This window comes from Nipponia nippon, unplaced genomic scaffold (assembly GCF_047370975.1).
Source record: "Nipponia nippon isolate SJK-2023a ecotype South Korea unplaced genomic scaffold, ASM4737097v1 scaffold_8, whole genome shotgun sequence".
Taxonomy (NCBI): domain Eukaryota; kingdom Metazoa; phylum Chordata; class Aves; order Pelecaniformes; family Threskiornithidae; genus Nipponia; species Nipponia nippon.
The window spans coordinates 44,763,436-44,779,138 of record NW_028262402.1 but is presented as its reverse complement, the minus strand read 5'-3'; the positions used below and the strand labels follow the sequence as shown (position 1 = coordinate 44,779,138).

Below are 15,703 nucleotides of genomic sequence, written 5' to 3'. Positions count from 1 at the left end.
TTTCTTGTCTTTGCTGGAGTGTCTCCACCAGCAGTAAACCAGGATTTGAACTACAGCTCTTGCAAAGGACTTAAAAACTTGATTCAGCAGTAGCTCAGGAATGCCAGCTAAGATAGAAAAAGATAACTAGAAGAGATTAGTTTTAATTTACCATGTTTGCACTGTATTCTGAAAGATGCCCTAAGCCAGGACAAGTGTTATCAGAGGAGACATGTTTTGTTACACTTCATTTGGCCTTCTTTTGGGCTCTGGGCTACAACAGTGTCTGGGTTTAAGGTTAGAGATAGGATTAGGACCAGCAAAGCTGAGGCACTTACACTAGCTGGTACTGAGCTAGTACTCATGCCAACGACGTCCAGTTATGTTATTGTCTTTTATCAAACCTGCCACCAAACGTTTTTAAAGTCTGTGATTGCTGTTTAGAAATTGGGGAGTCTCCATTTTCCATTCCTGAAACACCTGAGCTGATTGAGTTTTTTTCTCCAGCTTCAGTATTCCCAAAAGACAGAAAAAAGCCCATTGCTGAAGTAAGAAACTCTTTGTATTCAGCCTCTTCCTTTGCAGCAGGCAGAAAAAAATGCCTGGAAACAGATACAAAGGGATACTGAAGAATAACAGTATGAGCACTTACTACCTGTTCTCCCATAAATACGATTTTGCTTTTAATTTTCAACCTACCTCTATTAATGACTAATTTAAACTCATTTGTTATTTTGCCAAATCTATCATTTTTTTTCCTTCGTCTTGAAAACTTAATGTATTTATAGACTGCAATCATAAACTCTCTCAGCTTCCGTTTTATTAAGTTAAACAAATTCAGACCTTCCCATGCCCTCTTTTAAAGCTAGTTCTCCGTTCTCCCAATCAACAGAGAAATTTTCTGTTCTCTGAAGGAGAAACCTTATGTAAAAAGTATTTTGAATATCAGGAAAAACATCCCTTGCAAGTTAAAACTCATACACCAGCATTATCTATAGTCCTAGAAGAAAACCAGCTTTATTGAGAGCAGATACAGTGGAGCATTGGGAGTTGAAGCTCACTCACCCTTAGAAACTCTTCACTCTCTGTGACTACCGCATGCTACTTAATCACATAGATGTTTCAAATGGCATGCTAAACCAGATATTGTCCATATTGTAAGTTTAGTAATGCCTTTTGAAATCTTCAACAATAGGCCCCTGGATATATTTTGCCATACCAGCCTTTTCAGCTGTAAATTTACAACCCTATTTATTCCTGCTTTTTCCTGATTTCTCTCTAACAAAGTAGTAACCTTAGGGTTATATGAAATAACCAATGCCTTAATGAATATAGAAAAATAAATAAGAAACAGTACTTTGTATTGAAAACATCAATTTTAGCACAGGTAATTTCTGACACACAGATTTTTGGCCATCTAACTTTATAGCCAAAAGCTGTCTACTATCTCCAGTTTGAACCTATCTGATACAGAGCCTTCAGAATTCTCTGTCTATGCAATCACTGTCAAAAAGTGAAAGGGGAACCTTTGATTTATGTTAGAGCTTCCAGGAGGCACTTATTTTATTTTCAAATGAAGCTATGTATCCAAAAGTATTCAAATTGAAACTACTTCCTCATTGTGTTTAAGTAGGCAAATTTTGTTGACATCAAGAAAGCAATTGTAAGGTTACACACTAGAAGCTTTTGACTAGAATTCAGATTACTGGTATAGTAGTTTCAAGTGGTTGAGCCAGCAAATGTACTTGTCAGGTTTAGGTACCAATTAGAAAGAAACCATATTACATGCTGTATGTTAAAATGTTAATATGTATTGCAACTTCTTTCAACAACAGTCTTATTTCTGTCTTTTTTTTTTTTTTTTTACTATATTACACACAGTAGATTAACTCAGGCATAAAGGGACAGAACTACAAGATGAATTACATAAAGAGGAATGACAGCTCATTATTTAGCTCACCTCAGGAATTTGCCTTATTATTGAATTATTTTCTAACTTTCTAACAATTCACCAATAAAGTTGTTAGGGAATGACTGTAACCAAAGAGGCTAGCCATGCATGTCTTTGATTCAATGGATCCTTCTAAGAATCCTGCATATCCAACATCGCTATTCAATGGTAGTATTAAGGCAAGAGAGGAAGTCTTTTTTAAATACATTGAGAAAGATGCTGCTGTGACGTTCATGCTTCAGAACCTACGTCAATGATCTCAAATAGCAGAGCATGTAATTTGCAAAGGATCACAACACAGCTAATAAAAGGTGATCCTTTTCAGTTATACGCAGAAGTAACACATAAAGATGCAAGCAAAATACAAAGCTCAGGGAATTAATTGGAACTAAGCAAAGAAACACTCACTTTAGAGATGGTATGACATATATTGCAAAAAAAATAGCTTTTGGGAAGTGGAATAAGCATTGAAAAAAATGTTTTCATGATTGTGGCAAGATAATTTTGGGATTGAAAAATATTAACCAACTTACAGATTCTGAGTGCTCCATTACAGCCAACACAAAGAAGACATATTCTTGACCACTCTGCAGTTGCTTATTCTCAAAGCCACCATAATGCTTCTTATCCCCCAACGTGAACTCCGTAGGAAGAACTTCAAAGTGAGCTGCAATATATGGCTTTAATTCAACTTCCCTCCCAAGACGAATGCTTCTGCGTTTCCTAGCTATCTCCTTAAGCAGCTTTAGAATAAAGGTGGGGGGGAGAAAGAGAGAGAAAAAGCAAGAACAGAAAGATAACTGTAAACAACTTTAATGTAACTTATTGAAAAAGTAATGAGAAAATTTAATGCATGACCAGGAACTACAAAAATACAATTTATCCACATTTCATGGGGCATATCAGTATTACTAAATCAGCTCTTGCAAAATCTTCCAATTTCTTGTTGTCCTTGTTAAGATAACATACTAGGTAGCAACTGCACTGCCCAGACTACAAATATAAAACAATTAGATCAATTTTCAGTGTCTGATATTGTTGTCTCTGGGGGGATGAAAAAGCTAATAAAACAATGTATCTTCTTTGAGGACATATATATACACACATTCTATTACACAACATATATATATGTGTGTGCATATCGGTATATATACGTGTGTATATATAGTATATATGTTTTATATATATATATATATAATCGTATATATACGTGTGTGTACATATGAAGCCAGTCATAGAATAGAATCATAGAATCTTTTATGTTGGAAAGGTCCTTAAGATCATCGAGTCCAACCATTATCCTAGCACTGCCACGTCCACCACTAAACCATATCCCTAGGCATTACATCTACACATCTTTTAAATACCTACAGGGATGGTGGTGCAACCACTTCCCTGGGCAGCCTGTTCCAATGCCTGACTACCCTTTCACTGAAGAAATTTTTCCCAATATCTAAACATCAAAACCTCCCCAGGCACAACTTGAGGTCATTTCCTCTTGTCCCGTTGCCTGTCACTTGGGAGAAGAGACCAACCCCCACCTTGCTACAACCTCCTTTCAAGTACTTGTAGAGAGTGATAAGGTCTCCCCTCAGCCTCCTTTTCTCCAGGCTAAACAACGCCAGTTCCCTCAACCGCTCCTCATGAAACTTGTGCGCTAGACCCTTCACCAGCTTTGTTGCCCTTCTTCGGACATGCTCCAGCACCTCAATGTCTTTCTTGTAGTGAGGGGCCCAAAACTGAACACAGTATTCGAGGTGTGGCCTCACCAGTGCTGAGTTCAAAGGGACAATCACTTCCCTAATGCATAATAATATTTTCTCCCTCCCTATGAATATGAAATTACTTTCTTATCTCCTGTTTGATACAACAAAACTTAGTGAGTCATATGATGTAACTATTTAAAAAAACAGGAATAAAAAAATGCAAAACTGAAAAAAAATCCCAGTTTTTGAAAATCAATTTATATTAACTATTTTTAACTTTTTCTGGTAACTCTGAAATACAAAGAACTCAATACTAAGTAGCTATGAATAGCTATTTTTTTTTCTCTCTCTAACATGAGGACTACCAAGCACTCTGGCAATATTAAATTCCTTAACATCTCAGAGAAAAGAGTGCTTTCCAATGTACTTCACAAACAGTAAATGAAGTGCAGAAGAGTTTATAGGAGTGATTTGTAAACATATCTTCCATCCCAAACCTGAAATTGACTTCCATGTTATTAGTTCAAAAGCACCAAAAGTTGTGTTCTTCATGGTTTGTACAACACTACACAATAGTTTGGTGATAGGAATCAATAACAGGACCTATGAATCCTGAGACAACTTTTCTACCACTAGACTACAAAATATTATCTACCACCCTATCATACACAACCCACACTTCAGATTTTAACTGCCTAATCTGACTTTCAAAATGTAACTTTTCCTTGTTTCGTAAAATATTTCTTCTGATGGAAAAAGCTAAAATTTACATCAGCACATTTATGACAAGATTAGATGCTAGGCTCAAACTTGTAAAACATATACTAACTAATGAAGGAACTTAAGCTCAGCTGGTATAATCCATTGATGAATTACTTATTAAATCAGACAAATGTTTACTGAATGTCTTTTATCACTTTAGATATACTGGCATTCAATAAATATTAATCCGATTTGATTACAAGGAGCCTGAACTTTTCCTGGGTGATAAGTGATGAATTCTAAGGCCTCTTTATGGTTCCACTTGTTTTTCACTTATGAAACTTATTAAATGTTCTGTAGTCTCAGACTTCAATCATAAATTTTTCCAAGGTCACACAGTTGTTTTAGGCTTTTCAGCACACAGACAGTGCTAATACAATAGATTAGCACAAACTTCTTTGTTAGGTGGAGGAGAAAAATGTCCAGAGCTAGACAGAGATCAATAAAAAAAGAAATTAAAATCTGATCTTGCTTCATCCTGTTCTTCAGTGTTAGGCCTCAGCTTAGCTAGCACATCTTCTTGCCTTCCCCACATAGGATCTTGTATTTTGCAATTACACAATTAACAATTCCAGTGCATGCAGAACAAGCTGCTATTCACTCTTCTACTGAGACAGAAGCTTTTAATACTGATTACTTTAACACCTCTTCTCACTGAAGTACATATTTCAAACACAGACTACAGATAGACATAGAAGCAACCTGTACCACTTAGATCCAAAGTTCCTTAGCATTGAGGGCATTTGGATGTTACCCCTTCAGAGATCTACACTGTCAACTTTCCAGCTCCAAGACTGAGTGTTCTCTGTTGCAGAGATTTTACATTCATTTAACTCTTATCAGTTTCCGTGCATCAACACAAAAGGTGGTACACCGCAAGAGATCCCCTGAGCAAAAAAGAACTGGCCGTAATTTGAGACTAGAAATCATTATTCATTACTCAAGGACTCTATTACAATCAGCAGTCCATATTTCTCTTTCATTCTTCCTAAACACTTTAATGAGCAGCTAGAGTAAATTTGCATGATATAAAAATGAGGGCAGTAGAGGACTGTAATATTAAGAAGATTTCTATTTAGTTGTGTTACTGAAGGTGACTCTCACATCTGTTGGTAGCTTCCTATGCCCCAGGTAGAGTTACTGAGGGCAGAACATGAGGCAGAGACTAATCAAACTTTGTTCCAGGTTGCTTCAGCTCTTAAAAGATCTGCTGAGGGAACCACTCTGTGAAAAGTCTGTCTGTATATGAAGCCATGTTTTATAAAGATATTAACAGCTATGCAGAGGGCTGAGCACTGACTATCCTGAAGTCTGCTGAAACACAAAGGTAGATATACAGGTAGTAACAATGTGATATGTATAGTAACTGAAAGTCAGGAGCTCTAAGTACTGCAGTACGAGGAGAGGTACATGGCTTGAGCGTCCCCTGAAGATAACTCATATTTTCATTTATGGGTACAGTTTTCACTGGAATTTAAAGTTATTTGTATAGCTACCTCAAATAAATTCTTTATTGCATGTTTCCAGATTACACCACATTTACAATTTAGATTTTAAATAACTCATAATAAAATGTGAAAATACTGCAAGAGTACTGTAGTCAAAATTAGACTGAGATTGAAATGGGAATAAAAATGTTTGATCTTAATTATTTCTTGCATTTGAATTAGTAACATAATGCATGTATTTAGCAGATAGAAATGGTGAAGTACTGTATTACAGTGGGTGAATTGATCAGAAACTGAGTATAAAAATGTTTGATCTTAATTATTTCTTGCATTTGAATTAGTAACATAATGCATGTATTTAGCAGATAGAAATGGTGAAGTACTGTATTACAGTGGGTGAATTGATCAGAAACTGAGTTTTGGCTATGAATGCTAAAAGTTAATTAGCCCAAGTCAAACAAAACGTGTTCAATTTTTTCAAAGGTGGTTATTCATCACCTAAGGACAGCTAAACTTAGGTGTGTTTGTGTGTAGATAAACATTTTGTTTGTGACATTGATTACACATGACTGAATAGACCTCAGGTGAACCTATGGCCTCATTCATGTTTCATATATAAATGGGGTTGTTGCCAAATATCATTACTTGCATATATATCTCCTGCTGTACTTTATACCAGGATTTCAATAAAATTATTGAATTGATTTAAGACTTAACATGCAGGCTTTTATTTAGGTTTTACTGCTTACAAATCTAAAGTAATCCTACCAGGTAACACTTACTGCAAATCATATGGTTTTGTTTGTATTTCATTTATTTGCATGACATAACTATGTAAAGTCACTATCTCTCGTGATATTGAAAATAAAATGAAATTCTGAGTTAATAAAGAAGTATTGTATCTCTAATAACTATTATTTCCAGATACACAATATCTAGTCCATTGTCTGCTCTTTTAAGAGTCGCAATCTTTCTTAGTTTCTTTTAGAACTTCAAGGAATCAGGAAGATTAGGTAAATACAATAGGGCTGGAAACTCTTTTGGACTGGTCAATTATGTACTGGATGTAACACTCCAGAGTAGTGTTTTCAGCAAATACTTTTCTTCTGACAAACTAAGCAGAGTATTTGGAGCATACTTTTTTGGCAAATCCATTGCCCAGCCCTTTCTGATACTAGCCAGATATCTGAGATTATACTAAAAAAAATATGCACAAGTATCTTCACTTGATGATCAGGAACTACTTGCTCAGAGAGTAGTGTGGTTAGTTTTTGTGAGTTTTTTTCCCAATTTATTTACTGTGCCACTGCTTTCACATGTTTGTCAGGAATAGTACACCTAATAACAATATGCATACATTTTCAAAAGCTGGAAGTAAACCAGTCTTTTAAGTGATAGAAACTGGATGAGTTAGCATGAAATACAGTCACTGCCTGCTTTTGATTTTTTCCCTATTCAGTACTTACTTACTATATGTATTGGTGGCAATTGTAAAAGATATCTTAAGGGTTTTAGTTCTTTATCAGAAATAATTTTCATTTTCCAGTCAATGCATATCTTATTTCTTCCACCATTAATTCTACAATATGGTCTCAATTATACCAGTAGAAGTGGGAAAAAACCCATCCTGACCCAAATATTTCTGAATTAATAAATGCTCTTTATCAATCTGTTATACAGATTAACGCACTGCAACTTGCAGGATAATTAAAATGACCCTTTGTTATGGGAATCAGCAGGACCCATAGAATTTAATTGCCAGAAAGTTCAATGTCATCTGGCACCTATCCTTTAATCTGTTAATGCTGCTGAATGTGACTACAGTCGTTGGATGTTAAAAGTGGGTGGTAATACTAAATCAGTTTTCCATTACTGTATGGATCTCGCTGTCAGAGTTTTACTGTTTAACCATATTTGATGTCACCCAGGACTATGACCATGAGCTGATGGCATTTATAATCCAAGTTCTTTTAAAGGGAAGAAGTTAATAGATCAAAGCAATTCATTGCTACAATTGAATCAAATGAGATGATCACATAAATGAAACTGGTGAAGAGGAAACACAAGCTTCAGTCAGTCAGTCAGCAGTAACGAAAACCATGCCTTCCTTTCAACAGTTGTTTTTAATCTTCTGATTAAGGTTTCTCCTGTTGCTGTCCATATTCTTGTTTGCCTTTTCTGATCAGAAAACAGACTAAAGATTGAAAAACTTCTGTTTATATTTTGAAAGCTTTCCACAGCAGGGTTAGTTTGGTAAAGATTTTTATTTTCCTTACGTTTTGGTGCAAACATTGAAATTGATATTCATTTTGCCAATGGGAGGAGGGAAAAAAAGCCTTGGCATTGCTCACAGATGATCATTACTTCCCAGTGATTGTACTATGGGGAAGCATATGGGGAAGCATCTCTGTAACATAAAATTCTTGAATTCACCAAAAGAAAATGGAAAAAGAAACAGGATCCAGTCAAAAGATCACTAAATCAGGAGTAAAGAAACTGACTTTGATCTCTGGTCTTTGAATTGCAGAGATATTACATGTACAAATGACCATAGCATCTGAATGAGATCTAAAATCCTAGCCAGATACAACAATAACAATAATAACACCACCACCTGTCTTTTGTACAGGGCTTTCATATGGGGCTCTCGAAAGAGCTTTACAATGATAAATATTAGTATTATTCCAAATTTACAGATTGAAAGAAGAAAGACAAGTTCACATGAGCTATATTGTCCTTCAGTAAAACAGAAGACATGACTGAATGTTGACACCATACTTCTTGGAATTATTATATCAATAACATAATGAGTTGATTTCTAATATTATCGGGCTTATTCCTAAAATACTTCCACCCTTTGGGTTAATGTTATTTATAGTGTCAAATGATGACACAATGTTGCTCTTTCATACTTCTTTAATTTATTTCTGAGCACAAACTGTCAGTAGAATGGAGACTACTGTAAAAGTTTTCTAACCAGAAGCATTACAGTATGTGAGAATCAGGTAAAAACACCATAAGAAGGTCAAATGTTAAATTACAGTGCAAATTGTAATTTAGCATTTGTTACAGGCTTAGTAAACACTCCACTAATGAACCAGACCTTTATTAGAGTTCGTATCGCTGGTAATTAAGCTTTTGCTGACAACTCATTTCACCTCCTGCACTTTTGCATTATGCTTTACAATAGGAAAAGAATAAAATATTTATGCCAACAAAGATCAGACACTTTGTGTGCTTTATTGCAACTTAATGTCTTTATTGTCTTCTAATTTAAGTAATTTGAACTTTTGTTTCAGTCCCCACAGGCTAACTCAAATATAAATATAAAATACCCTGACAACCAAAACTTCTAAAACTGGAACGTTAATCACATACCACTAATAAGATTGTTTCTTTAATAAAGGAGAAGATGACAACAAAAACATACAGTACCTCATCTAGTTCCATTTCATCTGGACTCTCCCATGGTTTGATAAACTTTCCACGAGACCTCTTCAAAGGCACAATAACTATGTAGTAACCTCTGTAAAGGAAACAGTTGGACAAAAGTGAAGTTGAAGGAAAAGGAATGGATAAATTGATGGAGTAGGTGTCTGTTTGGAGGAACTTAAGAGAAAAGCGGTATGTTGAGAGTAAACTTTTGCAGATGCCACTTTTGCACATGCCACTGCAGCCTTCCAAACATAGTTGTGAAGATTCACTCTTGAAACCACATCCAGTGTAAAATATTTGACAAATAAATTGCACTAATTACCTGCTTTTTCATGTAAACATATAAATATGTATAAGAAACTTTAATTACAATGTTCTAAAATGCCTACATGTTTGACTGCAGTTTATTATTTCATTTGACATACAAGAGCCATGGGATATTTGTGCCCTGCCACCACCACACTGGGGAAAAATCCCAAACCCCTCAATTGAAACATATTACCATATTTTTAAATCTCAATTATCACCCCATCTTCCCCCATTTTCATGTATAATCAGAATAGTAGGTTAACATAATGTGTTTGCTGATGCTAATACTATTATAAACAGAAAATAAAGAAGACATAGCATACACTCCACCCACACACTTTTTACTTTCGGGTATCAATCACTATCAGCTTTATCTACTTAAGTATTCTGTTCACAGTCATAGACAAGAGAGCTTGATGTATGCTCTCTTTCCAGCTAGGATTTGCAAATTACATACACCAGCTTTCCTCACAAACATTTTCCTGAAAATATCTTCGTTCTTCCCCCCATGGAGACTAGTAAATTATACTTTCTAGTATAATAGAGATATGGCGCTTTCCTTGTTTCCTTCACAAAGCCTGGATACATGCCAGGCAGATCCATAATTTCACATTAGTGTGAGGAAAGAAGCAGTAGAATCACAACAGCAGGACATCCAGGATGTTATAATGTACATCTTGATAAAAACTTGTCAAAAAATCAAGTGCTCTTCATCTCAGAGAAGAGGGAAAGAAGCTGCTCTCCTTTGTTTCTAGTAACTAGTAACAACAGAGCTTATTAAGAAGGTGTCTCTGGCTCTCCATTATGGAAGATAATTTTAGTGTCTCGTGGACCATCTTCTTCTCTTCCAGTCTGCCATTTTTTACAGCCTATCCAACCTTCTGCAGCACTGACTATTCATTTTACTCATGCAATGCAGTTGGAAAACTTAAAGTACTTAACAAAAGAGAGTCTACAGAAAAGGACTTGCCTTACAATTGGTCAAAAACTATCAGTCTAAACTGACTCTGTAAACTAACTTTCTTCCATACCAGTGCACACCATTAGTCCATTTTAATGGTCTCTTCTTAATTAAAGGTCTTTCCCATAAAAGAAATGTAACAAAACTTTGGATTTTTAACTACTGTAGTAAATGTACATATTTATTAATTCTTGTGTTAAGAAATGTGAGAAATTTCTCTGTGGAAATGCTGAGCTCCAAGAGGAGGTGCTGGAAACAAGAAGCATCGGCCACAGATTTTTCACTGATGGTCACTTGTGTATTCCAATACCTAAAGTCTGCAGGATGCATTCTTATAGTAACAATATGATAAGTCATCTTTTATACTGATGTTCTTATTCAAAACTAGTAAGAGCTTGCTGAACCCAGATTTTAAACTTGAGTATGTATTTTAAAAATTGTTTGGTTACATAAATAACAAATCCTAGTGAATGCTGATTTATCCATGTATACAATAACTAAAACCTACACACGCTTTCTTTAACAGATGCCTAAGAATCAAGACAAAAGCAATTGAGAATTGTCCTCTACATGTCTTTCAGACATCGAAGATACACCTGCTGGATGAACTGCACAGCAGTCTCTTACTTATCCTTTTTTTTTTCCTTCTTCTTTTTCTTTTTTAAGCTAACAGAGTGTTCATACCTTTTTTTCAATCACGGAACATCCAGCATGTAAATGTTACTTTCACACTCTTTCACACTTTCTTCATGCATGCCTCCCACTCATAACTTTGATCATCTACTAAGACTTTCAGCACACACAGAGTATTTTAAAGCTGAAAGCACATCGACAGCAAGTAGAAATGAAACTGTTCACATAAATATACAGTGCTGCAAATTGTAAAGGACAACAAAGTTCTGTTATTTCTAATTAACTCCAGAAAATGCAGCATCTCTTGAAAAACATGTTTTAAAATTTGCTTTATTATTTGCTTCTTTGTTTTGAGTTTTTTTTTTTGGGGGGGGAGGAAGGGTGAGAAATGGAGTTTTTGCTTGGATATTGCTTGAACTACTGAGTATTACAAAGGCCAAAGTCTTCCATAAAACTCTGATTTTACCTAAGACTTGGCAAAGATGGGACATTCAGAGAAACATGAACTGTCCTTTACATGTAAAAATTACTTTGGATTAGCTCAAAATACTACAGAAATATGAAGAAATTGCTCACTTGAGATGACGCCAGCAAAAGAGATCCATTTTACCTAGCTTAAGGTGAGCTCTGCTCCAATTTCTATGCTGTATCACCATCAAACACTGAAATAATGAAAATTACTTCTACGATCTTTAATAAATTACAAAGGCTCTTACAATATTACCCTCAATCCCATTAGTGTTTACCTATAATTCGAGCAAACCATTAACTGTTTCACCTTCTGTGTAATTAGTATTACTGAAAGATTCTCAGTGTATAGTACTTCATAGTAAGACAGAGACAATCATGAGCATATAATGTATGCATAGAGGAACATCAACTGTAAAAATGTCAACATTACTACTACACAAAATTGTTCTTCCCATGCAAAGACCATAGCTGCAATAATCTTACTTATTCTAGCAAGCATCAGGCAAGCTTTTTCTGTTCAGTATGCAGTTGCTTTGGCATGCCCGCTTCCAAGGGTCAAGTCAATCTTTTTTTTGTTTTTTTGTTTTTGTACCTCAAGCCCAATCATGTCTTCTTAGCAAACAGATATAGAAGAGATACATTATTTGCAAAATTGGCAGTTGGACCCTATAGGTTTAATGTGCCTTCCCTTATGTCATTTAGCCTCTTTCATTTTTTACACTACATAAAAGGAAGGGCATCGGCTTTTTTTCCACTGCAATCTTCTGCTATTGTTTGATCAGCTACCCTGCACTTTTTTCTCTTTGTGAATGCTCTGCCTCATAAATCTTTTTTGACTCATTCCATCTTCAGTCTTCCTTAGCTGCATTTGTTACTGACCGCATCTTACTCAATCTAATGATAATGGCTACATTTTTCAGTTTTTCATCCTTTTAATGTCTCAAAGTCATTTCTTTCTTGACCTCACCTGCCTCAAAATCCTCAGTCAGTAATGAAAAAGGGGAGCAGCTTTCTACAAAGCTGTATCTAAAAATCCACCAGGGAGAGGACAAGTTGAATTCCCAACAATATTTAATGACTTGCTCATTTTCCTCCCCATTTCCTTTACATTACACATGGGAACCTTATAGACCAACAAGAATCACTATAAGCACAGCAATAACACTTATTGATTGCTTCGTGTTTTCTTGGCAAATCTTTATTGTCTAACCTTTCTAATCCCTGCTGACTGTGTGCTGTCAGCTCTTTAGTCCTATTTCTGTTATTTAAATCTCTATAGCACCTTTTCCCTGAAAATCTAAGTAACCTCTAGAAAACTCTCTGCCAAATTTTTCAGCAAATATCTCCTGTTTTCTTTCCAGGACCAGTGGAGAGGATCTGAGATTTTTCTTTTAATAAAAAACTTCAGAATTAATTAAGTTGAATTAATATAAGTGCAGTAACAATTCTTTAAAACTCCACATAAATCTGGAATGACTGAATCTGAACACTTCAATGTGCTGCAGCAGGGTAGCTACCCATCACTGCATTATCCATTCTTCTTGAGGGGATACATTGTTCAAAATACAACTGGATTCCTTAATCCCTCTTTGCTATTTGAAATCAGTGATGAATCACAAAAGTACTCTGAGAAACAACTACAAACTGAAGGACAATCCTTCTCCATATACTTCCATCTAGATTTTACTCAGTCTTACATACTTGGCTAAGTGACAAACTCATAGAATAGTTCCAGTTGGAAGGAACCTACAACAATCATCTAGTCCAACTGCCTGACCACTTCAGGAGTGACCAAAAGTTAAAGCATGTTGTTAAGGGCATTGTCCAAATGCCTTTTAAACACTGACAGGCTTGGGGCATTGACCACCTCTCTAGGAAGTCTGTTTCAGTGTTTAACCACCCTCTCAGTAAAGAAGTGCTTCCTAATGTCCAGTCTAAACCTCCCCTGGTGCAGCTTTGAACCATTCCCATGCGTCCTATCACTGGATCCCAGGGAGAAGAGCTCAGCACCTCCCTCTCTACTTCCCCTATTTAGGAAGCTGTAGAGAGCTATGAGGTCGCCCCTCAGCCTCCTTGCCTCCAAACTAGAGAAGCCCAAAGTCCTTAGCTGCTCCTCATAGGACATGCCTTCCAGCCCTGTCACCTGCTTTGTTGCCCTCCCCTGGACACATTCAAGGACCTTAACAAAAGAATCTGGCATTTGTTCTTGTTAAATTTCATGCCATTGATTACTGCCCAACGCTCCGATCTATCTAGATCCCTCTGCAAGGCCTCTTGTCCCTTGAGAGAGTCAACAGAACCTCCCAGTTTAGTATTGTCAAATAGGCCAATATTAGTCCAAATACTACTGCAGAGTACTATACTCTCTGTACCGTTATGAAGAACAAAGCCTTGGTCCACCACTACACCCTCCAGATTTTATTAATAGTAAGAATAATCATCTTTCTGGAGATAAGAACAATGGTATGTCATTCATTTACTCACTTTATATTCTCATTTGAAGGTACTTCTGGAAGTTCCACAGTTATCATGCCGTCTAAGTTGGTCTTTCCAATGAAGACTGGCTTGGTGCGAAGCACATCTGGTGCAGTCTTTGCTGTCACTCTGTGCTGAAGACCCCCAGCACTATTCCCTCTGTTCGTCAGTACAAATGAATATGATGTCTCTGGCTTCAAGTTAGTGATCAGCTTTTGAGTAGCACGTCCATCAACCTCCACCACCATTTTCCCATCATCATAAAGGATCTAAGTTAATATATAAATTGAAGGTGGTTTTGATTACTAAGAGAAGGCAACTGACACTGTCATACTAAATTCAGGAATGAACCTAGCTATAAATTTAAAATGAAAGTTACTGGGCATTTTAGGCTGTAAGATAATACTTCACTACTGCAATTAAACTTCTCGCTTTCAGCGGAAAAAAAGAAGTACATCAATTTAAAGTAGTGTAAGCACTCCTAAAATCCAATTTCACTTATTCAAATTCAGTAGTTCTGCTTGAACCCAGCATTTATATCAAGGCACACTTGTTGTTAAAGGTACCTTAACTTGTTCATTCACACTCCTTATTCAGAAATATTTTTGCAATATTTAGTTCATAATATACTGCTCTTCACTTGCCACTGCCTGAGATGACACAAGTGATGAAGAATGATGCAGAAGAAATGCCAGCCAGACTGTGGGTTACATTGACTCTCTTTATCTGGCTAACACTATAGTTACTTGAGAGTTATAATGCAAAAATGTGTTGTTGTAAATGTGAGGAGACAAAAACCAAAATGGTACTCAGTTACAGTCACTACAGAAATGACTAAAAAAAGGAAGAAAATTATTCTTTTTTTTCACTGTTTTCTCTAAAATATAGTGGCAACGAGCTACAAATTAGCAAAGTCTTCATACCATGCATAACAACCAGTATGAACCTTACTTGGAAACACTGCCACAACAGTGGAATGCTCATATTGCCAAACGACTGAATTTAACAGCTTGCATCAATATTGCTGATTAGTTTGCATTCTTAAATATGGCAATGCCAAAAAAATTCACATATTCAGTATGCTACTTAACCAGGTGAATGACATCCTCTAGTTTCTCTATTTTCTCTCCTACAAATGGAAAGTAACTTACTTTGAAAGGCAAGGCTGAATTGTAATTTTCTGGAATTTCCCAGGACAGCAAAACAGAAGTCTTCATTACTGCTTTAACATGAAAATTTTTTGCAAACACTGCTGGAAAAAAAGAAACAATGTATATAAACAACATCTTGGAGCTCAGATCTTGTCATATTTCCACTGCTACCTGGGAGTATTAGCTTTCCATTTAGGTCAAAAAACAACAAGGATTCAATTCTCCTACCTGTTTGCTCATATTAAAATATCACATTTTAACTCGGTCTCACTCTTATCTAGTGACAACCCAACGTGTACATTTTCCTTACCTGAAAAAATTGTGAAGATGTTAGCCAGAACTGGCTTGGCAAGAGACAACTGAATTCTAAGGCATCCAAAACATATTAAGATTTACATACTTTACCTTTTGTGTTTGATGAA

At 35.9% G+C, this 15,703-nt stretch overlaps 1 protein-coding gene across 16 annotated transcripts in view; it reads right to left on the bottom strand.

Annotated features, from left to right (window-relative positions):
• PTPRD (protein tyrosine phosphatase receptor type D) overlaps positions 1-15,703 on the bottom strand; it is a 1,305,401-nt gene that overhangs the window by 93,724 nt on the left and 1,195,974 nt on the right. For 10 of the 16 annotated variants that reach the window (XM_087741431.1, XM_087741446.1, XM_087741430.1 and 7 more), the window contains 4 exons: positions 15,282-15,382; positions 14,140-14,399; positions 9,282-9,372; positions 2,464-2,673 (listed from right to left, as the gene is read on the bottom strand). In XM_087741431.1, the coding sequence (XP_087597557.1) occupies positions 2,464-2,673; positions 9,282-9,372; positions 14,140-14,399; positions 15,282-15,382 (662 nt within the window). The remainder of the gene's footprint in view (positions 1-2,463; positions 2,674-9,281; positions 9,373-14,139; positions 14,400-15,281; positions 15,383-15,703) is intronic. The other 6 variants (XM_087741437.1, XM_087741441.1, XM_087741444.1 and 3 more) reach the window with 1 other exon arrangement.